Source organism: Chelonoidis abingdonii, chromosome 5, assembly GCF_003597395.2.
Source record: "Chelonoidis abingdonii isolate Lonesome George chromosome 5, CheloAbing_2.0, whole genome shotgun sequence".
Lineage (NCBI taxonomy): Eukaryota > Metazoa > Chordata > Testudines > Testudinidae > Chelonoidis > Chelonoidis abingdonii.
Window position 1 is genome coordinate 22195346 of NC_133773.1, and position 25805 is coordinate 22221150.

General features: G+C 44.1%; 1 protein-coding gene across 2 annotated transcripts in view; it reads right to left on the reverse strand.

The window, feature by feature from the left end:
• Positions 1 to 4268: 4268 nt before the first annotated feature.
• Positions 4269 to 25805, reverse strand: part of GPRIN3 (GPRIN family member 3) — a 61007-nt gene continuing 39470 nt past the window's right edge. The window contains exons 2-3 of one of the 2 annotated variants that reach the window (XM_032767464.2): positions 15620 to 15689; positions 4269 to 7701 (exon numbers count right to left, since the gene is read on the reverse strand). In XM_032767464.2, coding sequence (XP_032623355.1) covers positions 5176 to 7590 — 2415 coding nt within the window. In that variant the 5' untranslated portion in view covers positions 7591 to 7701; positions 15620 to 15689 and the 3' untranslated portion in view covers positions 4269 to 5175. The remainder of the gene's footprint in view (positions 7702 to 15619; positions 15690 to 25805) is intronic. The other variant, XM_032767473.2, reaches the window with a different exon arrangement.

The window sequence follows — 25805 nt, forward strand, 5'->3', positions numbered from 1 at the left end:
CTCGGTGGGAGTGCAAAAACCAAATCCACAAAGCCACACAATGTTGAAGACAGTGTTTTCTACAAATCACAGCAATTTCCCCCAAATATCCCACATATGGTAGTGGACAGGGTAGGAAAATTAGTGGGAAATAAATGCTTAAGCTTGGAGAATATTGCTAATCTTACAAATGTGGAAACATACATTGGAAACACTATTGTATATCATGCTTTTGGGGAAGTCACTATTTATTTATTAGCCGATGCTATTTACTACTACTCTAATACTATGAACACAGTAAAGACTGTCTCAAAGACTTCTGCTACTGCACAGTAATGATTTCTAATTTACAATACAAGGGATTATAATGAGTGCCATGTAAAATGGGAACTATGCACAGGATAACTAAATGGAATGGCCTAATGAAAGGCAGCAACAGAACTGTGAATTTATTGGAACAAGAAAGATTTAAACAAGAAATCAGGAGGAAAAAAATCAAGACAGGGTGTAAAAAATAGACCCAGATGAGCTGTACGGCCTCTTTCCACCTCAAAAATTACTGTGTGTCATTAAAGACCAAGTCCAAGATATTCAAAGGTGATTTACAGAAGGCAGGTGCTCAGCCCTTTCTGAGAATCAGCTCCCTTCACACTGATGCAAGTTTGGGACCGAGATCCACCAGCTACTTTTGAAAATCTTGGCACTATTTTATATTTTTCCACATACAGTCTATATTGCCTGTATGCACACTTCACTTATTTTCAGTGCACACTGCTGAAAAAAAAAATTAAATGCCTGTAAAAATCAGTCTACTTCTTCCTCTCTCACTTCTTGTTTTGTGCTCAAAAGCCATATCTGATTAGGTCACTTCTTCCCCAGATTGACAGTATCTCACTTGGATCTACACTCTTATCTTCGTTCTGCGCCTCAGGAGTTTGAAATCAACAGCAAAGTCATCAGACTTCTGTTAAAGGTACTGAGCCTTCCTGTGCTAGCCCCAGCATGTAGAATGAAAAGAGGGGGAGGGGTCAAGGCCTACAGACACTGCTGGAATACCCAAAATAGCATCTGATAAATACTGAAAGCAGCACTCGGAAGCAGATACATTACCCCTTTCTTAGTGAGAAAGCTCTTATTCAGGACAGATGTATGACAAAGTACTTAACACCTTTCCTCTCACAAGATGCTATACTCTATATTGAGTCCTGTGGCATCTTAAAGACTAACAGATGTGTTGGAGCATAAGCTTTCGTGAGTGAATACCCACTTCATCAGACTAACACGGCTATCCCTCTGATACTATACTCTATATGTATCAGTGATCCAAAGTACACTGACCTCACTAGGAATTTTTCCATTGACTTCATGGGTTTTTGCATCAGGCCCTGGGTGAGTCTCAATTAGGGTGACCAGATGTCCCGATTTTATAGGGACAGTCCTGATTTTTGGAGCTTGTTCTTATATAGGCTCCTATTACTCCCCACCGCCCCGTCCTGATTTTTCACACTTGCTATCTGGTCACCCTAGTCTCAACACCAAAACTGAAGGTAGGGAAATACTTTCCATAAAAAATGCAGATAACATACAAAATGTAACGGTGATGCAAGGTAACAGCTTTGCTCTCTAATTGCAATGCATCAGAATTCATGTTTTTTTTAACTGGGGTGTTATTTTCGGAGTTAAAAAGGCAGCAGGTTGCAGAACCATAGCTTATTACAGATGATGAACTCCTTTTATCATCAGTGTATTAAGATAATGTCAAAGTGGCTTGCTTTGCAGAAAGGCAAACAAGCAGCAAGACTAGGATAAGACATCCTGCTGGCTAAAGTCCAACAGCACAGCTGGCTGCTAGAGCCCCAAAACTCAGCCAGGATCAAAACGCAAAACTTTACAAATCACAAAATAAAACTTAAACAACCACTTTTCCCTCAGGGGACATTAATGCATTGGCCAATGAAGAGCAGAATAAACCATTTATTTTCACTCTTTTGGAATGATCCTGCAACTCTGCCTCACCAAACTTCTCACAAGTTATGTGGTCATTCCGAACGTCTGTAATACACAAGACTATTACCCTGGGATCATTTATACATAGAGGGCCAGATCTTTAAGATGGTGTAAATCAGCATAGTTCCATTGACTTCAATGAAGTGGCTCCAATTTACACCAGTGGAGTATTTGGTCCCTGAATTTTGTTATCCTGATGGTTTCTGTAAACGCATTTACGTGACAGTAAATAGGTTGTAGTACACGTACATATAGATCATTGTGTTGCATTGGTTATTCTGCACGACAGTGTAAGTACGTGTATGACATGAATTGCACTGCACTATCACAAGAGCAGAGTTGTTACCTTGAGTCACCATTGTATTTCGGATAGTAGCACTGTATTTTGTGGAAAGTACTTGCTACCTTTGAGTTTTGGGATTCAGTTCACTAAAAGCTTGATTCTGCACTGGTTTGCCACTGCTTACGACGGATGTGGGATCAGGCCACAACAGTGGTATAAATCATACATTCATATGGAATGGGAGTTTTGCTTGAACACGACTGCAGCACTGGGCCCAGTACCAGATTTTAGTTACAGTCTGTTCTACCTTGAACCATAGCGGAGGATGGACTAGAAACATTCCGATCTACTTCCAGTAATGCTGCATGCACAGTATATTGTGTCTGTATATATTAAACTAAACACACCCGTTTGAAAGAAACATGGGGCCCAACCCTTAGAGGGTGTAAGACTGGCATACATCCATTAACTTGGATGAAGTTATGCCAATTTCCACCTGCCGTGAATCTGGTCCATGAAGATTAGAGCTGAAATAATTCCAAGTGAATACTTTACTCAACTAATTTAGCCTCCAATGGTATGTCTACACTGCAATTAAAAACCTGCAGCTGGCCTGTGCCTGCTGACTTGATCTCTTGGGGCTTGGGCTAAGGGGCTATTTAATGGCAGCATAGATGTTTGGGCTTGGGCTGGAGCCTAAGCCCAAATATCTACACTGTTATTAAACAGCCCCTTAGCCTGAGCCAGTTGGTATGGGCCAACCGCAGCTGTCTTACTGCACTGTAGACATGCAGCAAGTAGATCAGAATTTTTTCAGGTTTATTCAAATTGTTTGAATTTGTTCAGCATATAGTTAGCAATCAATTCACAAAGTAAAGAGATAACAGTTTGCTGTGAATATTTATTTGGGGCTGTGCTGGCTGACTTGTTGAGTAGCACTTTTAGGATCAAGAGGAAGTGTATGAAAATGCTACTGAGGCTTTGACTCTCTCAAGGACAGGTAACAGTTTAGGGAGATGTAACAAGTAAGCGGAATGCCTGGGGAATTTTAGATCAATTTTTAAACTTTTTTTGTCTCTGGATCTCAGAGGCCTTGCTGGAGGCATTGTTCCTATACTAGTTAGATCTCTGTGAAATTTACTAGCTGGGTAAGGATTTTAAATATATTTTTTTTCTCATCACTGCTATAAAAAGTAATGCATGACTGTGTTTGGTCCTACTTGCCAAAGTGCAGTCAGATCGATGGCTGGCTGATTTAACTGCTTCTGTTCCTCACTTAGTTTTGTCTGTTGGAACTCTTTCCCCTGCAGGGACAAGCCATGTCCAACTGTATATCAAATTTACTACTTCTAAGTACTTGTGTGTGTAACTTTAAGGTTTGTTATTTACGAGCACTTAGGCGTGCAAGCTTAGAATTCATTTTCCACACGCATCTGTGTAAAACAACTGCATTCATGTTAATGCAACACGATCAAATTACTTGGAATCTGCAAGTTCATGGCTAAGGGCCCAATGACGCAAGTGCTCCACAGGAGACGCTCCCATAGATTTGCAGGACTGGGCAATATTTTATCTGTATGTTTGTGGCTAATTCTTCAAGCCCTCCCAATTTGGAATTCCTACCAACTTGCAGGCTTGAGACAATATGGGCTCAAGCCAGTTTTTTCATGTTCAGAATCTGAGCTGGATCTCTCCCCCTGGAGTTTGGAACTAAGGCCTGGTCTACACTGGGGGGAGAGATCGATCTAAGATATGCAACTTCAGCTACGAGAATAGCATAGCTGAAGTTGATGTATCTTGGATTGACTTACTTCGCGTCCTCGTGGCACGGGATCGACGGCCACCACTCCCCTGTTGACTCCACTTCCGTCTCTCGCCCTGGTGAAGTTCGGGAGTCGACAGGGGAGCGTGTTCGGGGATCGATGTATCACATCTAGACGAGACACGTTACATCGATCCCCGATAGATCGATCGCTACCCGCCAATCTGGTAGCCAAAGATTTACCAACATACAAAAAACTGATTTGTGGTCAGATGCAAGTAACTGTACAATAGAGACTTTAACATGCTTCTGTGGAAGCTAAAATGATTTGAAAATTCATATTTGATTTGCTCACCACTCTTCTCTTTGGAAAGAATACGCCTGAAAGTTCTTTTCTTTTAAAAGAAAGAGAATTCTAAAAGGACTACAGAGCATTCCTCATAATTACTTCTCTACTTCAGAATTTTAACGGCTAGCTCTAGCGATTCCCCTCATCAACAGTTACCTTTTATTAGTTAATGCTGGGATTTCCTAACAAGCCTAATGGTGCTAGGAAACCAAATGTTGTTATATTTCAACGGGAGATGAGCACTTACCTACCTTGGTGTCTTTGGAAAATTCCCCTTTTATATGTTATCACTGAAAGCTATTAACCTTTTATTCCTTTCATGCACTTAATGCAGATTTTTTAAAAGAAATTTTGTATTTGTTAGTATTGGAAAGTATGTGTGTGTTTACAGTTATTTAAGGTTAGTTTAATTAAAAAGAACCACCACCACCAAACCTTATGCTAGTCCCTGTGATACAACAAAGATCACTTTTGATAAACACTTATGCTGGTCTTCTCTCTGCCTCGTGTCTTGTCAGGAGATCCCAGTCTCACTGCAGTACATTGGCCAATTTAAAATTGTGCTTTTGCGAAGTGCCTCGCTTTTCATTTGACAGTAGACGGGGTGAGGGTCTACTACAGAAACAACAAAGGGGTGACACCTCATCCAGCGACAATGTAGTGACTATTCTGAAAATTTCAGGTAATAATTTCCACGGTCACTGCATCATAATCCCAGATAATACAACTGAACAGTGGGGTTTCTTTCCACCTTTGGGGGGGGGGGGGTTGTCCCTGTGGACACACAAACCCCCGTCAGTCTAACACAGAAGAAGGAGCAGGTCGGATACAACAGTTAGGTCGTCTAAAGTTCTGCAGCATGGACTGGAACACATTATGCTGCCTCCCTTTAAGTTTTTTATTTGAAGATGTATCCGAGGAAATCGATTTCCGGTTCTGGGTGCTTTGTGCCCTGATCAGTTTCTCATGTTCTCGTATTTGTCTTTGTAAGTGATTTTGGATAGCGATTCCCAGTGACTCTGGGTCTAGCGAAGCACCATATACCTCCCATGTCATGCCTTGTTCATCCCACACAACATCTCTGATGTGCTTGGATTGCTGCACCTGTACTTTTGCCTCTGTGGCCACCGTGGGCTTTTTCTTCTTTTCCCCAAGATGTGGCAGTAGTGGAGCAGAGGCAGGAACAGCTGTTGATTCCTTCCTGATTTCACTGGTCTTGCTAATTTGATCTGGTGGAGCTGTTGGGGTCCCCAGCCTATGGGGGTCGTGGGTAGAATTTATATTAAGCTCAGGTGTAAATCCAGCTTGCAGACTCAGACTGCTGGACTTCTTGGCCTGATTAGTTTCTTCCAACATTTTATCCTGCTCCGTTTTAACTGTGCCTGGTGCAAACACCTTCATAGAGCCAGCAGCAGTTCTAGTACTGGTGTTAACTCCTCCTTTAGAATCAAGCAGCATTAGCTTTTCTTCCTTCTTTGGCTTTCTCTCTGTTTTGACATTAGCCAGACTGATTTGCACTTCATCAACACTTTGGAACTGCGAAGGCTTTCTATGAGTGTTGCTACCGTCTGCGCTGCACAGGGTATCTGTCTGCTCAGTTCCATGGGGTACCCTACTGTGTCCAGGTAACTGGTTACTTTCTGAATCACTGACTTGGTGCATAAAGTTGTTGCTGGCTTCTGGGATTGCTGCAAATGGAGACAGGTGCGGTTCACCATCTCCAGACTCCTGAGATGCTGCAGGTTGATTACTGGTGTTAACCATAATCTGGTAAACAGGTTTTGCCCTCAGTAAGACTGCAGCATCTGATGGCAGCTGAGGAATGTCTGTGCTGTCTCTGGCGAAGCAGGCTACTTGTGTTTCTGCCCCATCAGCAGGTATTCCCTGGGTATTCCCGGCTCCTTGTGGGCACAGACAGGCAGGAGTTGTGCTACCTGACAGCACGGGACAGATGGTGTCAGGCGGGTCTCCTTGATGCTTTTGCAGTTTGGCAGGCTGAGCTTTCACTGTATCCATCACCACTGTCAGAGCACACACTTCTGGTACGATATCAAGACACAAGGCTGGATCTTGGAGTGATGCAAAGTCATTAGCAAGTTCTGACTGGTTCTGCCCACCACCACTCTGATAAATGATGTGCAATTGCTCATTTGCCTCTGAAGGAAGATTCCCCTTGAGGAATGCAGCAAGGATACTTGGGCTGGTGGAAGCGGATTTGGTCTCCATACTGGCCACTGCCTGAACCTCAGCATCACGCCATGTCCTGTTCACTGCCTCCTGAGTTAAAGATGTGCTCTCAGGCTGGACTGTCATTGTACTTGCTTCTCTGAATCTGGAGAGCTGAGGCAGCACTGGTCCTGTTTTCTCTGTCTCTGCCTTGCACACGGGCAGTGTCCCCTCAAAGCTGGATGGTGGCAAAGCATCATTGCTCTGTGCAAGTGCAGTCCTAAAAGTGGGACAGAATTTCACATCATTTGCAGCCCTTATCTCTGCTTCTGAATAAACCTGTAGCCTGATCCCCAGATCAGGAATAGCTTCAAAGTCCCTCACTGGAGTGGCTGCCAGAGAGAAGTCAGGGTCATTTATTTCCACTGCTTTTTCTTTTTCCATGTCTATTCTTTGCAGGGTATTTGCTTGAGAAGAATGGTGACAGGACTTACTACTCTTGACAGTGTTGTCTGGGGAAAGATAATTTAACTCCTGAAGTTCTGCCGGATCATTCATCCTACAGACCTTCACTGCACAGTCATCAACTTGTGCCAGTGACTTTATCCTTGGTGGGTCACTTTGTATAAGCTGGTTGGAATTGTGGGTAGCTGGCATCATATCTGTTGCATGCCCCACTGCACAGGTTCTTGCTATAATCGGTGTTTGCACTGTGGAGTTACTGCTGACCTTTTGCTCGGAGTCACTGGTCGATTCTGTACATGCAGGAGGCACTTCAGCTTGGCTGAAGGACCCAGGCAAAAACATATCTGGCTGGCTAGTATCATCCCCACAGAGATGCTCATCCCTTTCAATGTCGGAAACTACAGTACAGTTCAGGTCAAATTCAGCCTGGGTGTAAGAAATGCCATTACTGCTTCTCTCTAGGCTTGCTTGTTTGTGCTGGTGCTTAGTGGATTGCGGATCTCCCAGGCAATCTCTCTCTTCAGAAGTGGCAACCAACAAAAGTTTGGCAGACCTCAGAGGATCTGGTACTGTCCCCATGGAATTTCTCTGAGCTGTAGCTCGCAGTCAGCTTCCTCCAGCAATACTCTTGCGGAGCAGTATTTGTATCAAGGGGATCGTGGTCAGGAACAACCTTCCCTTAGAGCCAATCTGTTAAAGATGGAAACACAGCGTTAACAGCAATCAGATTTAAGCTGGGAAAATACCCAATTTAGATACTTTTTAATATGTAAGTGAGATGTTCAAAGGCACAAAGGGCTGTTCGGCACCTAACTCGCACTGAGTCAATGGGAGTTGGGCCTTGGAAAGTCTCCCCTCAAGTATTTTTCACTTGCAGAATAAAAACTATGTGAATTTCAAATATTTTTCATATGATTATTTCCAAGGTAGGACTGTGAAGCAGAGGTAGCCATTAGCCACAAATGCATCAAAATCTGCCCTGCTTGTTGAATATGTTATGGAAAAGATGATCAATAAATTAGAAAAGAATAAGAATGTCGTGCACTCATTTAGTCATGTGATTGACCTGGCACCTAAAGCTATTTAAAAAAAGGGGGGGGGGAGGGGGATGTGGGTCGATGCTTTGTGGAAAATATTCTGCAGTCAGAATTCAATAAATAATGTTAAGTAATGCAAAGCTAGAGATACAATAACCTGCAGAAAGGAAGTTTTGTCCCAAGGCTAGGGGGCTAGCCTGGGGACATGGGAAATCCAGGTTCAAATTCCTGTTACGTGCCAGACTTCCTATGTGATCCTGAGCAAGTTAATAAATCTCTCTCTGTGCCTTGGTTCCCCATCTGTAAAAACGGAGTTAATACTTCTCTAGCCTCACTGATGTGTGGAGGACCAATACACTAAAGATTGTGAGGTGCTTTATAGTGCAGTAGAAGTATTGAAGATGGACAGGAATCTGTGGCAAGTTTCTAGTACCTTCAGACTAATATTTGTGAAGTAAAACCTGGCTGCTAAAATGAACTGCTGAATGAAATACTATGGACTAATGTTAAGAAAAACTGATTCTAGCTGTGCTACTGGAAGTACTATGTATACTTATGTTCATAAAGGAAAACGATTCCGCATTTATAATCTTCCAGAAGCATTCTCAACAAAATGTACTAAACTGATTTACGAACCACAGGTAGATCCTGTATACACATCTGTTTGCCCACTGCTGAAGTGTAGCCATTTGTCAGGCGAAACACAGCTAAACTCAGCACCAACGGAGAACAGGACATCAAGAAGAATACCCTTTCCAAATGAAACAGCAGGGGGGAATTTTAGACAGAGGGAGCAGAATTATCCAGACCTCAGGGTAACTCATTTTGAACTCGGAATACATTTTAAAATGTACTTTTAGAGTGGGATTCTCAAAAGAGCTCAGAGTTGGCCAAATTTTGCTCCCACTCAACTCATTGGTAACATTCCTATTGATGACAATGGAAGCAGAGCTAGATCAATAGTGAGCACTTGGGAAAATCCCTGCCTTGTTCTTTTACATTGTAGGTTGTCTGTGTCTCCCAGAAGGCTTTCATTTCAAAGCCTCTCCCATGTCTCCACTGCCAGTGGAGTGCTAGGCTGGGATTCAGGAGACTGGGTTCTATATTTCCATCTCTGCCACTGGCCTGCTAGATGACCTTGGACAAGTCATATCACCACTCTGAGACTCAATTTTGCCATCTGTAAAGTGGGGATACTGATACTGATGCCAGCAATGTAAATGTGCACCAACAGACACTGCCCTTTTCAACAAAAGGTCTCATTCTCCCCTCATTTTACACCAGACTTGTATTAGTGAAACTCTGCCACTGACCTCAGTAAAACTCCCCCTGACATGCAGTGCCTTGAGAGTGAGAGGAGAAGCAGGTCCCAGGGGTTTAATGAAAACAAAATTGAAATGAAAACAGCAAACTTAGTTTTGCGCATAGGAAAACATGGTGACTCATTATGAATTCATTAACTTCATGCCCTCCAGATATTCATAATATACAGTTTGAACTCTGTATCTCTAATCTGGCATGCCTTTGGGCTCTAGCCGACCAACAGTGTCCTGGGCTACGCCAGCCCTAAAATACCATGGATATTGGTCCCGTCGGCTACTGAACTTCTTAACAGGAATCTTGCTGCGGAATCCCATACAAATTCACAAATCAAACTGCTCCAAGGACAACTTCTGATGAGCTGAGCAGGAAGTGGTGAGTTTATATAAAAAAAGTCACAAAAACCTCCTTGTGTGAGGCCACAAGTCCTCATTTCTCAGCTGATATAAAGCCAGTAGCTGTCACTGTGCATGCAATGAAAGTTATCTCCGCTTTAGACAGCAGCAGGGCCGGCGCTTCCATTTAGGTGACCTAGGCGGTCGCCTAGGGCACCAGGATTTGGGAGGGCGGCATGTTGCTGCCCTCGGTGGCAATTCTGCAGTGGGGGGGTCCTTCCGCGCTCTGGGATCCACCGCTGAAGTGCCCTGAAGACCGGGAGTGCAGAAGGACCCCCCGCCGCAGAATTGGCGCCAACGACCGGGAGCGCGGAAGGACCCCTGCCTAGGGCGCCAAAAACCCTGGCGCCGGCTCCTGGACAGCAGTAATCATCCTTAGTGGCTGTGCACTAGGGAATGGGCAGATTTGGCAACTCCTTGTCCAATGTTCTGCTTCCTTCCTCCTTCCCCTTCCAAATATGACTGATATCAAGGGAGTCAGTGGCAGATAAAACAGACATCCACACAGTCCCTGAGCTCACGATGGTTGCAGGGGAGCTCCAAAACCTTTGTAAAAATCTACATTTCAGGACAATATGTTTCAGCATGAATGTCGGATGCAGATCCAGCTATGAACTGTGGGCAACATGGACATTCAAGGTTTACCTGCATGCAACATTCCCTGGATGACGTCAGGAATAGATTTGTATGAGAATGAAAAACTACAGCCCATGACCTTTTACAGCTCTTCTCCAGCTGAGCAGGTGAAGAACCTGGCCTAACATTACACTGATGGGGGCTGGGAGAACTCCCTAGTCTTGCTAAAGCGGAGTACCCCAGTGGTGTTCAATGCCTTGATTGCTACGGAGAGTATGTGAGTCTGGCTAGGAGAGTGAGAGACTCTGGAGAGCAGGATAGAGCCTAACCGCATATTCCAAGGCTGCTGAAAGAGGGTCACTGCTCTCTACAAATCACAATTAGCATCTCTGACTGCAGAACCCAGAGGTTACACGGAGGTTCCCCAGGTCTATCAAGCAAGCAAATGTACTTGCCATCTCCTCTTGCAGACCCAGTGAAAATTAACAAAGAAAAGGCTGGATTTAAGCAGTCCTCCCTCATGATTTGATCATTAGCACACCAGACAGGCTGCATCCATTGGGCTTGATTCTCTTTTGACACTTGAGTAAATGAAGTCATAACAGAGTAAAGCTGGTGGAGTCAGAAGCAGGACCACTCCTTTCTGCTACTCAGAGATTTTGTTAGGTGACTTGCTGGTGGAAGGAAGGAGAGAGAGAGAGAGAAAACTCTTTTCAGTGACAGGCAATGCTCAGATGCAAAATTTTTGGGGCATGACATGTTATTGAAAATTAACCTGCTGAGATTCGGATCCCTAAACCTTCTCACTAGAGCGAGACATGACTCCACAGCCATGGCTTCCAAAAGTTAGGATAAGTTATTTTTTTAAATTGATACAGTATCTAAAAACTGCATCCAGACATATTACATATACTCCATTGCTCTTCCTTATCAGGACTCATGTTAGGACACTTGAGTGGAGCACAATCCCTGAAACAGGAATCCAGAGAAGAGAAGTGGATGATCAGGGATTCATAGGGAGCTTCCTGTCCCCTGTGTTGTGGAGAGAATAATCTGGTCCCTGGTGTGTTCTTATGACTAAATTATTCCCTTATTTTGCAGCATGTGAGAGTTTGGTCCATCCTGCCAAATGCTACTGGCAATTCACGTTTCTGCTGGTACTGATCATAAAATGGCCATAGAGACTGCCAGTGAGCTACTGAGGGATGAACCACACATATGCAGATACATATTTTTGGGCACTGAAAAGTAAACTCTGTAGAATATTACATAAAATAAAATGTTAGCAGCTTGTATAAATATTTTCACTTCTTGGGTATAGCTCACTTGTAGCTCTTCTGCACACTCTTCCACGTGAATTATGAACTCTTTCCTAACTTGTATAAATATTTCTCATCTCCTAACCCTTATGTATTTGCCTACTGGATGTTCACATACACACACTAGAGGAAACTTGGCAGAGGATCAGTTTGGTCCACCCGTTTTGAAGGGTATGTTGGATGCATCCCTATAATCTATGAAAAAGCGTGAACTTCCCAAAATCAAACACTTGTAGAGAAGCAAAATCTGAATGTTGCCAAGATAGCAGGTTCTAATAAGCTTCTTCATGGTAAGGCAGGTCTATCAGGTTTTATGTAATAGGCTTCGTCTGGCACTCTCACAAGTGCCATTAGCTACAACTAATCAGGTAAGAGATCTTGGAGTCATCGTGGATAGTTCTCTGGAGATGACCACGCAGTGTGCAGCGGCAGTCAAAAAAGGAAACAGGATGTTAGGAATCATTAAAAAGGGGACAGAGAATAAGACGGAGGGCTTGGCTACACTTGCAAGTTGCAGCGCTGGTGAGGGGGTTACAGCGCTGCAACTTACTCGGTGTCCACACTTACAAAGCTCAGCCAGCGCTGCAACTCCCTGGCTGCAGCACTGGCTGTACTCCTGGTCTGCTACGGGTGTAGCGAATTCCAGCACAAAAGCTGGTGATGCAGCGCTGCTCATCAGGTGTGGACAGCTCACCACGCTGTTATTTGGCTCCAGTATTAAGAGGTTTCCCAGATTTCCTGTTCTACAACCAAACGGAAGGTACTCCCGGAGCTACCAAAACACAGCTGCTCTTTTGCTCCAGCGAGTAGCGAGCCGAGGCTTTGGAATGTCACAGCTGTTTGCTTGAGGAGAAACAGCACGGCAGGGGGAGGGAGTCCGTCGTAGAACTTGCTTATCTGGTCTGAAGCCTTTTTTACATTTAAGAGTGATTGAGGAGGTGGTGGGGAATGGCCAGAATTTTGCCAAGGCAGGGAGCTCACAGTGTCTGCTCCAAAAATCCGCTATCTCTCGTGTCTCCCCGAACGCTCCCTGTCACACTCCATCCCACCCCCCTGGCTTTTGAACTGCAGGCAGGGAGCTGTCACGAGTGTCTGCTCCAAAAATCCGCTCTCTCTTGTCTCTCCGTACGGCTCCCGTCACACTCACCCACCCCCTCTTTTTGAAAAGCACGTTGCAGCCACTTTGAACGCGGATAGCTGCCCACAATGCACCCATCCCAAACAGCGCTGCAAATGCTGCAAATTGGACCACACTGCAGCGCTGGTGCTGTGAGTTGTGCCACACTGCAGCGCTGGTCCTACACAATGTACGACCAAGTGTAACTCCCAGCGCTGGCACATTTCCAAGTGTAGCCATTACCCAGAGATATTATTATTGCGCCTACTATAATCATGGTACGCCCACATCTTGATACTGCCTACAGATGTGTCTCATCTCAAAAAGAGATACTGGCACTTAGGAAACAAGTTAGAAAAGGGACTAAATGATTAGGAGTTAGAAGGAATGTGGTCCATATGAGAGAGATTTAAAGAGGCTAGGATCTTTTCCATTGCAAAAGAGGGACATATAAGGGGAATTGATAGAGGTATATAAAAGCATTGAGTGATGTGCGGGAAGTGAATAAGGAAAGTTATTTACTGTTCCCCATCAATATAAGAACTGAGGGCCACCAAAATGAAATTATATGGGCAGCAGGTTAAAACAATACAGGAGATTCTGTCTCCACAGTGCCAGTCAACTGATGGAACTCCTTGCCTGAGGAGTTGTGAAGGCTAGACTGTAACAAGGTTTAAAGAGAACTAGATAAATTCATTGGGGTTAAGTCCATTAATGCTATTAGCCAGGAATGTAAGGATGGTTCCTTAGCTCTGTTTGTCAGAGGGTGGAGTCATGGACGGCAGGAGAGAGATCACTTGATCATTACCTGTTAGGTTCACTCCCTCTGGGACACCTGGCATTGGCCACTGTTGGTGGACAGGATACTGGGCTGGATGGACCTTTGGTCTGACCCAGTATGGCTGTTCTTATGTTTTTATGTTCAGCTGAGGACTTCCCTCCAAAAAGGTGAGATTCCTTCCTATCTTTGAAACCATCAAAGCAATTGCTTCTGAATGAAGCATACAAGCAAATTCCCAGGGATCTGCAAAGGTGAAGTGCAAATACACTAGCACCTATAAAAATAGAATGGGAAAAATTGTTTTATTCTATTCATTCAAATGACCCCTCAAGTGGTGATCACTAAAACTATACTCTACTGCCTGTCCCAGGGATAGCCACTGCAGAGGGACAAGATCCTGACCTCAGTTACCTCCAGGATGCCTTGTTGACTTCAATGGGGTAAGAGAACTTAACACAGACATTTCACTTAACCTCAGAACATTAAATACATTTAATTAGGCTCAGGTTGTGGAGACTTGATTCATGTTTGTGAGCACTTGTTCATGGGAATAGTTCCAGAGAAGTCAATGAGAATACTCCTGTGAGGAAGTGCCCCCCAAAATGAATGATGGCTCCACAATCTGGCCCTTTTCTAATAGGCCAGGTGGTCAAACAGTATCTTACTCCTCAAGTCATTCTGCTGACATGTGTGGAACTGCTGGAGGAATAGGTGAGGTCCAGAAGCAGAATCTGGTCCTCCTGTGATCTGTCAAACTGGCTGCTCTCCATCTATTGTAACAAAAGCTATATAGGAACGCTGACACTCACCACAGCCTACCCAGAGTGACGATCACTTCGCTGCTCCAGCTGCATATGGCAGGCAGTGGTATTATTTCTATAGACAGTACTGAGGAGACCTCCTGTACAACACTGTGTCTTTTCTGTTTCTAGGCACTCAAGAGCAGAAAGGAGGATCTTGAAAGGGAGCCACAATCATCTGCTAGAATAACAGATATCAATGAACTAATTTATAAGGAAAGACTAATTAAAACAATGGGGGAAAACTGACTCTGCTATCACCAAATGGGAACTATTTTGCTATCTAATTTAGGCAAGGGTCAAATTCTCCACTCAGGGTATGCCTATACTATGATAAATGACAAAGCTGTGGCTGGCCTCGGTCAGTGGACTCAGGTTCGTGACTTTATAGCTGCAGGGCTATAAAATTGCAGTGTAGACATTTGGGCTTGGGCTGAAGCCCAGGCTCCGAGACCCTGACCCTTGTGCGGTCTCAGAGCTCAGGCTCCAACCTGAGTCTGAATGTCTACCTTGCATTTTTTAGCCCTGTAGCCCGAGTCCTGGAAGCCCGTGTCATCTGACCTGGGCTCTGAGTCTCAGGTCTGGTTTACGCTGTGGGGGAGGGGGAGGAAAATCGATTTATGTTATGCAACTTCAGCTACATGACTTACTTAGATCTACTTACCATGGTGGCTTCACTGCGGTAAGTGGATGGCTGATGCTCTCCCGTCGACTGCCTGCACCTCTCGCCCTGTTGGAGTACTGGAGTTGACGGGAGAGCGCACGGCAGTCTATTTATTGCATCTAGACTAGATGCCATAAATCAACCCCTGCTGGATCGATCACTGCCCCTCGATCCAGCGGGTAATGTGGACAAGCCCTCAGCACCGCAGGTGTTTTATTGCAGTGTTGACATAATCTCAGTTACTCTGGTGAAGTCCCACTGAAGCCAATGGGCCTGCACAAGTGTAAACGAAAGCAGAATTTGAACCAAGCTATTTATATTGTCAGAGAATAACAAGCCAGCAGGAACTATAGTATGACAGTTCAAAATCAGAAGCAAAGAGAAACTTCATGTAAAGGAGACCAAATGAACTGTGGAAGTTATCTCTGTTACTGCTTTGCAAGCACAGGTTGACCCTGGGATCCTTGAATAAACTATATGTAGAATGTCCGACTGGCACTGCAGTAAAAAATTCACACTGACAAACAAAACCTATGGCAAGCAAACAGCCACTGGAGGAAATATGAAAATAAAACCCAGTATTAGGAAGGAAAACTCACCAAGACAAATCAAAATCGCTATGAAATTGCTCAGGTGAAACGTGTTCAGTGTTTGACCTGGAGAAATCATCTGAAATGTAATTTTATTAGGAAGAGGTGTTAGTATCACCATAAAAGATGGAAAACAGTTCCCAGTAATAAACATGGATTTTCAACACCAACACCCTCCTCATTTCTTTCAAACAAAATCAATCCACCTGAAAATGTCATGTCATATCTTATCCCAGGATGAAATTTTCCTGGACATCTTGAGATAAATAACAATAAAAAGTTTTGAAAGCCTGCCAGAGTCCATACATGGCCTGTCTGGGCAGACAGAATCCCTGTGTGGTTTGCATGTCTTTTTTAAAAATCTAAGGGATTTCCCAGGCAAACAACTTTGTTAACTTCAAGTCAAGGTGAAAAGAATCTACCATTTATTTCAGCATATCCCCCTTTTAAAACAATGTTATAATTTCCTCTATTGTCAAAAAACAAAAATCCTGCAAATGTTAACAAAGCCTGAGAATTGCAAGCTAAGGCTTCACTTTACAAATAATCCCCAAACATGTGGAAGTATGCCAATGATTAGCTAACATTGTCAGCACTGCCAAACCCCAAGGTTCAAAAGTCATGAACTAGGCCTCCAAAAAAATCATGAAATTGACTTAAAAGTCATAAGATTTAAAATAGTAAATAAATAGAATTCAATTTTTTTATTTGTGGTCTGTTTTTTGAGTCTTTTGGATTCACATTTTCAAGCCTTTCTTTGTAAACATGAAAAATAGAAACTTTTCAAATGAAAGCTGAGATTCTGATCTCATCACATGACTCTAGGAGCTGGGGCTTTCAGAAAAAGCACAAACTATAACAAGAATCACAATGAAACTGCAAGGAGTTGACACAACATGTACTCTGCCCCAGTAGCAACATCGGCCTTCCTCTGGCCTTTTGATTTTGGAGAAGACACAAATGTTCTACAACTTGCTGTGGAGTACTGAAAATGTGAACCACAGAGCACCAGTTTTGATATTTAATTTCATACATACATGTCTCTGATACCAAGACTGTTTTATTTCCACTTCAGTCTTTCCATGGGCGTGCTGTAATTTCATGGTCTTAGCATAGGAGCATTTGTTTTGTTTTTTTTCTCCAGAGGCTTCTATTAATAGGTTGTAGTTTATTTTCTCGTGGTATCTGAGGGACCTAGATCTGTCACTATGAATGAGAGACTGAGAGAAGTAGGGACAAATGACTGCTCACTACAAATGAGAAATTAAAATAGCTTGAAACGAATTATTTTAACTAGAGATAGTCAAGACTTCTATCATCCTGTCTGGTTTGGGATACATAGTTGAAAGAAAGGAATTAAGATGCTCAAAATGAGATACCATCCTATGCTACCATTATGGGAAGGTGCTGGATATTATGGGATGCACTTAGCTTCCCTGTGTTTCATGTGCTTTGTAGGGAAAGTGGGTATAGCTTTCCAAAAAGAAGGGGTGGTCACAGCCACATCTCTCATTTGGCAGGCTCCAGTACAAACGCAAAGCCAAACTGTAAGCAAGAATTATTTAAAGCTCCATTTCCCTTATGCACATGGGAACACAACTGTTATTAGTACTGATGCGTAGACATTACTCCCTGTCCCCTGACTGCCCCCGGACTCCCACCTCTGACTGCCCCCCGCCGTCCCAGCCAACCCCTCCTCAATTCCTGATGGCCTCCCCAGGACCCCTGCCCCATCCAACCACTCCTTCTCCCTGTCCCCTGACTGCCCCCCGCCGCCCCATCCAACCTCCTCTCCTTCCTGACTGCCCCTCCCTGGACTCCTGTCCCCATTCAACTCCCCGTTCCCCGCCCTCTGACCGCCCCGACCCCTATCCACCCCCTCACCTCCTGACCACCCCCCCGAAATCCCCTGCCCTCTATCCAACCCCCCTGCTCCCTGCCCCTTACTGCGCTGCCTGGATCACTGGTGGCCCGGAGCACCAGGACAGGCAGCCGCACTGCCCGGCTGGAGCCAGCGCACAGCACAGAGCACCGGGTCAGGCTGCGGCTCTGTGCACTGCCTGGCAAGAGCTCGCAGCCCCACTGCCCAGAGCATTGCGTCAGTGGCACAGTGAGCTGAGGCTGTGGGGGAACAGCAGGCGAGGGGCTGGGGGCTAGCCTCCCAGGCTAGGAGCTCAGGGGCCGGGCAGGAGGCTCCCGCGGGCCGTAGTTTGCCCACTTCTGGTTTAGAGCATGCACTGTAAAAAAATCTAGAAGAGGGTTAAATCTGAGATTTATCTAATTCTAATGGTTAGGCGATACAGTAACACAAGGGGAGAGTTATGATCTGAGAGGAGCATTACAATCAGAGGAAACGTGAACGTCCTGACTTTTGTTGCTCTCTACTGACCAGATCCTCATCTGGTATAAATTGGGATAGCTCCATGGAGGTTAATGGAGCTCTGCCAAGATACAACAAGGATCTGGCCCAATAATTTTTAGTATATGAAAGACCCATCGTCACCAAATAAAATCCAACACCCTGTCCGCAAACATCCAACAAAAACAAAACACCAAGCACCAGCCTAGCACTGTAAGTGCCTTTGACACAAAATTACAAAAAAACCCATCAACAGCCCCCTCACAAAACCCCTCTCTTGCTCCTCCTCCCCCAAAGTTTGAATAAAGAGCTGCACTTTGCGGCACCTAACAATTTGCTGATGCCACTGTCATGACAGGATACTCAGACATGCTAAAGGAGAGGAAAGGAACAGTTATGAACCTGAGAGGAACAACTGGGGAAATTGCTACAGAACAAATGTCAGCTTGTACTCATGCTTTCTTTGTAATGGTAGTAAGTATGTGAAAACATAGGTGAGAAACCAAGGGCAAAATGATGGGAACAAAGCATGTGAGAACACAATATTCCCATTTTGGCTCAAAGGGAGTGCTTACCAATCACTCTGAAGGCTACAGAAATTTTTCCAGAGTAGCTTTAGCATTAGTGGAAGAAACATGTTTTTATGATAACTGAGTCCTCTCCCTGACTCCCACTGCCCAGGGAGACAGTAATTCTGTAAGGGGCTGAGCACTCTAGCCCCAAACCAGCAAAGCACTTATGCACATGCTTAACTTTAAGCATGGGAGTAGTCCCTTTGAAGTCTTCCCTTGTTTCCTCAGGCTCTCTCTTGTACCCCACTACATCCCGCTGTGGCCAATTTCCACATGCCTGCTTTTCACATTCCTCTCTACCCACATCCCATTTCCCCCGCATAGTGCTCGCCACCTTCCTCTGGACTCCTCAACTACAGACGTTAATAATAAAGCCACAGAAACTTGACAGATTTTAGCCAGAAGGCAATTTAAAATATTTTCTATTAAAAATCTATTACACAAAACCAAACAAAAACACCATAAAAAATTCAACACACACAAAAACTAACATTATGGGAAATTTCCCATCAAGAAGAACAGGAATTTATGCCCCCTTTTAAGCCTATTTCAGAACACAACCTGAACTACAGAGCTACAACCAGCAGTTCCCTAATAGACACAAATCATGAAATTGTGTCTAAGTGTACAAATACAATCTGAGAAAACTCACTTGATTCTGCCATCCTCAATACTAATGAAAGAAAGGTTTAAGTGATCCCTAGCAAATCGCACAATATGCTAGGGGCCTGATCCAAAGTGCAGTGAAGTGAACAGAAAGACATTCTGTAACTGATTAACCCCAGTAGACCAGACACAATACAACTTTGTTTATTCAAATTCCAATTTTCCCACAGTTGTAGCATTTCCTACAGACCATAAGCTGAGTGCTTGGAGTTTGTTTAGGAGTTAACTGCTGTACTATGGCCTCCCGCTGCAACATGCCTAGTGTTTCCTGTATGGCAACAAATGCCCTTGATTTGTACTGCTCTGGCTATGTCTGTTTAGAAACTGATATAGTCAAAGCTGTACAACTCCTAGTTGGGAGGCAGTAATATCTGTACAATCAGTACAGATATAGGCACCTATAACTGCACTCATGTTAGGGGGTTGTACCTCTTTAACTAGATCAGTTCCTAAACTGATATAGTCATAGCAGTTCAGAAACTATGTGTAAGACCATGGCCAGTGCCAGATGCTTCAGAAGGAATGAACAGAACAGGAAAACTGATTGAGTAATCCATCCACTGTCATCCAGTCAGAGATTTATGGACATCCAGAGCATGGAGTTGCATACCTGACCATATCGGCTAATAGCCATTGATGGACCTATCCTTCATGAACTTATCTAACTCTTTTCTGAACACTGTTATACTTTAGCCTTCACAACATCCCCAGGAAAGGAGTTCCACAGGTTGACTGTACATTATGCGTAGAAGTGCTTCCTTATGTTGGTCTTAAATCTGTCTATTAATTTCATTGGGTGACCCCTGGTTCCTGTGTTATGTGAAGGAGTATATACCACTTCCTTATTCACTTTCTCCACATCATTCATGATTTCATAGATCTCTATCATATTCCCCATTAGTGGCCTCTTTTCTAACCTGAACAGCCCCAGTCTTTCAAGTCTCTCCTCCTATGGAAGCTGTTCCATATCCCTAATCCTCTTTGTTGCTCTTCTGTACCTTTTCCAATTCTAATATACCTTTTTTGAGATGGGGTGACCAAAACTGGATGCAGTATTCAAGGTGTGGGTGTTCCATGGCTTTACATAGTGGTATTATGATATTTTCTGTCTTAGAATCATAGAATATCAGGGTTGGAAGTGACCTCAGAAGATCATCTATGGTATGTCTACACTATGAAATTAGGTCAATTTTACAGAAGTCAATTTTTTAGAAATCAATTTTATACAGTCGATTGTGTGTGTCCCCACTAAGTGCATTAAGTCGGCGGAATGCGTCCACAGTACCGAGGCTAGCGTCGACTTTCAGAGCGTTGCATTGTGGGTAGCTATCCCACAGTTCTCGCAGTCTCTGCCACCCATTGGAATTCTGGGTTGAGCTCCCAATGCCTAATGGGGCAAAAACATTGTTGCGGATGGTTTTGAGTACATCGTCAGGCCCCCCTCCCTCTGTGAAAGCAACAGCAAACAATCCTTTCTTGCCTTTTTTCCTGGGTTACCTGTGCAGACGACATACCATGGGAAGCATGGAGCCTGCTCAGCTTACTGTCAATGTACGCCTCCTGGGTGCTGCTGGCAGACGCGGTGCTGCTACACAGCAGCAGCTCCTTACTTTCGCAGCAGCAGACAGTGCAGTACAACTACTAGGCGTCATCATTGTCTCCTGGGTGCTCCTGGCAGACCTCGGTGAGGTTGGTCAAAGGTGCCTGGGCAGACATGGTGCTCGAGGCCGACCTCAGTGAGGTCGGTCAGGGGCGCCTGAACATAAATGGGAGTGACTCCAGGTCATTCTCTAAGTTTCGTCTCATGGAGATTCAGTGCTGCCTGGAATATCATGTGAGCTGGAGGCTTCTGCCTCAGGCTGCTCTCCCAGCCAGCAGCTCTGCGCAGTCACACCTACCCCAGCCTACCCCTTGCTCCCATGGCTCATGAAGGCTGGACAGTAGTAAGGAGCAGTTCAACTATAGGCTGAGCAAGTGCAGGATGGTGGTAGAATGTGCATTTGGATGTTTAAAAGCACGCTGGCGCAGTTTACTGACTCAGTTAGACCTCAGCGAAACCAATATTCCCATTGTTATTACTGCCTGCTGTGTGCTCCACAATATCTGTGAGAGTAAGGGCAGACGTTTATGGTGGGGTGGGAGGTTGAGGCAAATCGCCTGGCCGCTGATTACACACAGCCAGACACCAGGGTGGTTAGAAGAGCACAGCAGGGCGTGCTGCGGATCAGAGAAGCTTTGAAAACCAGTTTCATGACTGGTCAGGCTACGGTGTGAAAGTTCTGTTAGTTTCTCCTTGATGAAAACCTGCCCCCTTGGTTCACTCTACTTCCCTGTAAGTCAACGGCCCTCCCCTCCCCCTTTGATCACCGCTTGCAGAGGCAACAAAGCCATTTTTGTTTCAAATTCATGCATTCTTTATTAATTTGTCACACAAAGAGGGGGATAACTGCCAAGGTAGCCTGGGAGAGGTGGGGGAGGAGGGGAGGAGGGAAGGACAAGGCCACACTGCACTTCAAAACTTATTGAATGACAGCTTTCTGTTGCTTGGGCAGTCCTCTGGGGTGGAATGGAGTTCTGATAGCATGGATTCCTCTCCTAATACAGCAATCATATCCAGTACCTCCCGTTCAGTCCATGCTGAAGCTCTTTTGCGATTCTGGGACTCCATGGTCACCTCCACTGATGAGATCTGCATGGTCAACTCTGAGCTCGCCACACTGGCCAAACAGGAAATGAAATTCAGAAGTTTGGGGGCTTTTCCTGTCTACCCGGCCAGTGCATCTGAGTTGAGAGTGCTGTCCAGAGTGGTCACAATGGAGCACTCTGGGATAGCTCCCGGAGGCCAATGCCGTTGAATTGCATCCACACTACCTCAAACTTGACCCAGCAAGGTCGATTTCAGTGCTAAACCTCTCATGGGGGAGGAGTACAGAAATCGATTTTAAGAGCCCTTTAAGTCAACAAAAATGGCTTTGTCATGTGGATGGTTAAATCAATCTAATGCTGCTAAATTCAACCTAAACTCATAGTATAGATCAAGACCAAGTCCAGAGGTAGGCAACCTATGGCACAGGTGCCAATGGTGGCACACGAGCTGATTTTCAGTGGCACTCACGCTGTCTGGGTCCTGGCCATGGGTCCGGGGGGCTCTGCATTTTAATTTAATTTTTAAATGAAGCTTCTTAAACATTCAAAAAAATTATTTGCTTTACATACAACAATAGTTTAGTTATATATTATAGACTTAGAGAGAAGGACTGTCTAAAAACGTTAAAATGCATTACTGGCACACAAAACCTTCAATTAGAGTGAATAAATGAACACTCGGCACACCACATCTGAAAGGTTGCCGACCCCTGACCTAGTCCAACCCCTGCTCAAAGCAGGACTAATCCCCAGACAGATTTTTGCCCCAGATCCCTAAATAGGCCCCTCCAGGAATGAGCTCACAACCCTGGGTTTCACAGGCTAATGCTTAAACCACTGAGCTATCCATCCCTTTCCTAATGGTTTTTAACATTGTTCGCTTTGACTGCCACTGCACATTGAGCAGATGTTTTCAGAGAACTATCCATGATGACTCCAAGATCTCTTTCTTGAATGGCAACAGCTAATTTGGATCCAAGTATTTTGTATGTATAGTTGGGATTATATTGTCCAATGTGCATTACTTTGCATTTATCGACACTGAATTCCATCTTCCATTTTGTTGCCCAGTCACTCAGTTATGTGAGATCCCTTTGGAACTTGTCACAGTCAGCTTTGGACTTAACTATCTTAAGTAATTTTGTATCATCTGAAAACTTTTATCCCTTTCTGGAAAGGGGGTAAATAGGTGGGAATGAAGTCTTCTTAACTGATTTTAATTTAAAAGCTAGTGTATCTTCTGCCTTAAGACTGTATCTTCCAGCAAATTCCAATCTGTTCACTGTGTGCTATACCAGTTTTCTTTATACCAGTGGAGTACAAAAAACAGTCCCTTGCAGCTCCAGCTCATATTCTCACAGTCCTCCTGAGAACTTGCTTGCTATTCAGCAGTTCTCTGAGATATACCTTTTGGGTGCAGGTAATCTGGGCCAAAGTTCACTGTCATGCAGCCAATATTATACTATAACAAATAAAATTCTCCATGGGTCAAAATCAGCTTCTCGTCACTTTGCAGCATCTTCATACATTGCACTAGATTACAGATGACTGTACCAGTCTCACACTCAGTGTATCATGCTACAAACTTGTGCTCCATCTTGCAAAAGGACTCATCTTTGCAGACCCTTATTCCCATGCAGTCTTCCCCATTGAAGCCAATGGGATTCCATGTGCTGGTGAAGGTCCATATCAGCAGATCCCTTTGCAGGACTGGGGCCTAAGGCTGTGAAATGCTTGCAATGAAGTCTGAAAACTTTGAAATTAGAGGAGTTTGTATTTCATTTTAAGTTTACAAAAAAGGTTTCGATTTTGCAAAAGTTTAACATTTTTCTTTGAAAATAGGGTCCATTTTCCACTCAAACCCCCTGCATTCCCTCATCTCTTTTTCACCCTCGTGTGCTCCCATGCTGGCAGGAGGTAGTGTCAGAAAATGCAATGCCTTTCTAGTAAAGCTTAGCCTGTGGTCCCCCACATGGGCAAAGTTGTGACTTCTGCCTTTTAGTCAATCAGGTCTTGACTGGAAAGCCTCATTCCTGATGCTCTCTGTCCAAGGTTACAGTGCTTGTTAAAACAACACTTTTGCAAGGTCCGTAAAATTCCTTGCCAGAAAACAAGCTCATTACAGAACACTGCAAAAAGCCCAACAGTCATTTTCTTTCAAGGTGAAAGGAAAGGATAAATGGTTTACAAGTCTATAAAAATAGCTAAATCAAACAATGACTAGACAAACAGCTGGTCAACTACAACAGTTACATAAGTTAAGGTTATACTTACATTCGTATCATTGCCAGCCTAGCAGGGACATGATTGGTTGGCAAAACCCTATTTGGTTTCTTTTTATTGCACACTTACATTTATCCTACTACTTATCTGCATGTTCTATTCAATTAAATCGTTTCACATGAGGTTTCTCAAAGGTAGCATGGGATCATGATGTTTGTGGCTCATTTCTGGGGTAGATACTATTTGAAGGAGTGCGTGTGTGCGCACACAACAAGCCACCTATTATACAAGCAGTGACTGCACTGCCTCGTTTTTTCCCCTCTGTCTTTTAAAGATGAAAATGGTGATGACATGTAAAAGCATCACTCAACACCTTTTAAAAAAAATGCATGAAATTTAGTGCAGTTGAAAGGTGATGACACTGAAAACTGAAGTCCTGTGGCTCCACAGAGCAGCTACAATAACAGCAAGTAGTCATAAAAGCTTCCCCACCCTGCAATGACAATGTGCCTTAATCTGAATGCAGAGTGATCACCTTCGAGGTGAAATGACCATACAATTCTTGTTCTCTCTCCTAAGGCTGTGCCAATTAGGATGGTGGCTTTTATGATGTGGACACATGTCTATTGGGTTCTGGACTAAGACCAACAATACATTCATATAGACGCGAGAAGATAATTACTCTTGGTCACTACTGATCAGGGCTGGATTTGAACTGATGCCCTAAAAGTTAAAAGGTACCATCCATCTCTAAAACACTTTCAGTTCTTTAAATGTAAATTGCCTAAATTTATATTTTTTCCAAGGGCATTTATAAAAAAAAATTAAAAAAAAAATCAATAGTGAGTCACAAGTAAAACACCCAAAAAACCGCTGAGAAAGAAAAACAGAAATGATGGTAGCATTCTATTCAATCTGGACTATTTGCTACTGCACCTACTGAAAGCAGCCGCTACGTATTCCTGTGCAGGGCAACAGAACTCATGGAAACAGTGACAAACACAGAGTATAATTATAAAGGTATAGCTACTGTCACCAGACAGGAGCATTAAGAGTATTATATTCCTAAATGTACCGCAAGCACCACACAATTCCTAACACCCCCAAAAACTTAAGGGACAGATAGAATGCAGCCTACCACACTGCATTACTGCGGCTGGCTGTTAAAGTGCTCGACCTCCCTCATCTGCATAGCGCCATATTGAGCTCTTCTAATAGCCCTTGTGTCTGCCCATTCAATCTCAGACAGCCGCTCCACCTCTGCCCTCCACCCCAGCAGCAACTTTTTTCCCCCTTTGCCTGCTATATCATGCAGGACACAGCAGGCAGCCATAACCATTCGGATGTTTTTCTCACAGAGATCCAATCTTGTGAGTAAACAATGCCAGCATCCCTTCAATCTACCAAAAGCACATTCAACTGTCATTCTGCACCTACTGAACTGGAAGCTGAAAGTTTCCTGGGTGCTGCCAACGTGGCCAGTGTATGGGTTCACGAGCCAGGGGAGCAATGGGTAGGCTGTCTCCCCCAGGATCACTACGGGCATTACAATATTACCAATGGTAATCTACCGGTTGGGAAAGAACGTCCCTGCTAGCAGCTTCCTGAACAGTCCTGTATTCTTAGAGAGCAAGCTTCATGTACCTTCCCTGACCAGCCACCACTGATGTCTGTGAAACATCCTCACTTTAATACCACCAACACTTGCCTAACCACAGAAAAATAGCCC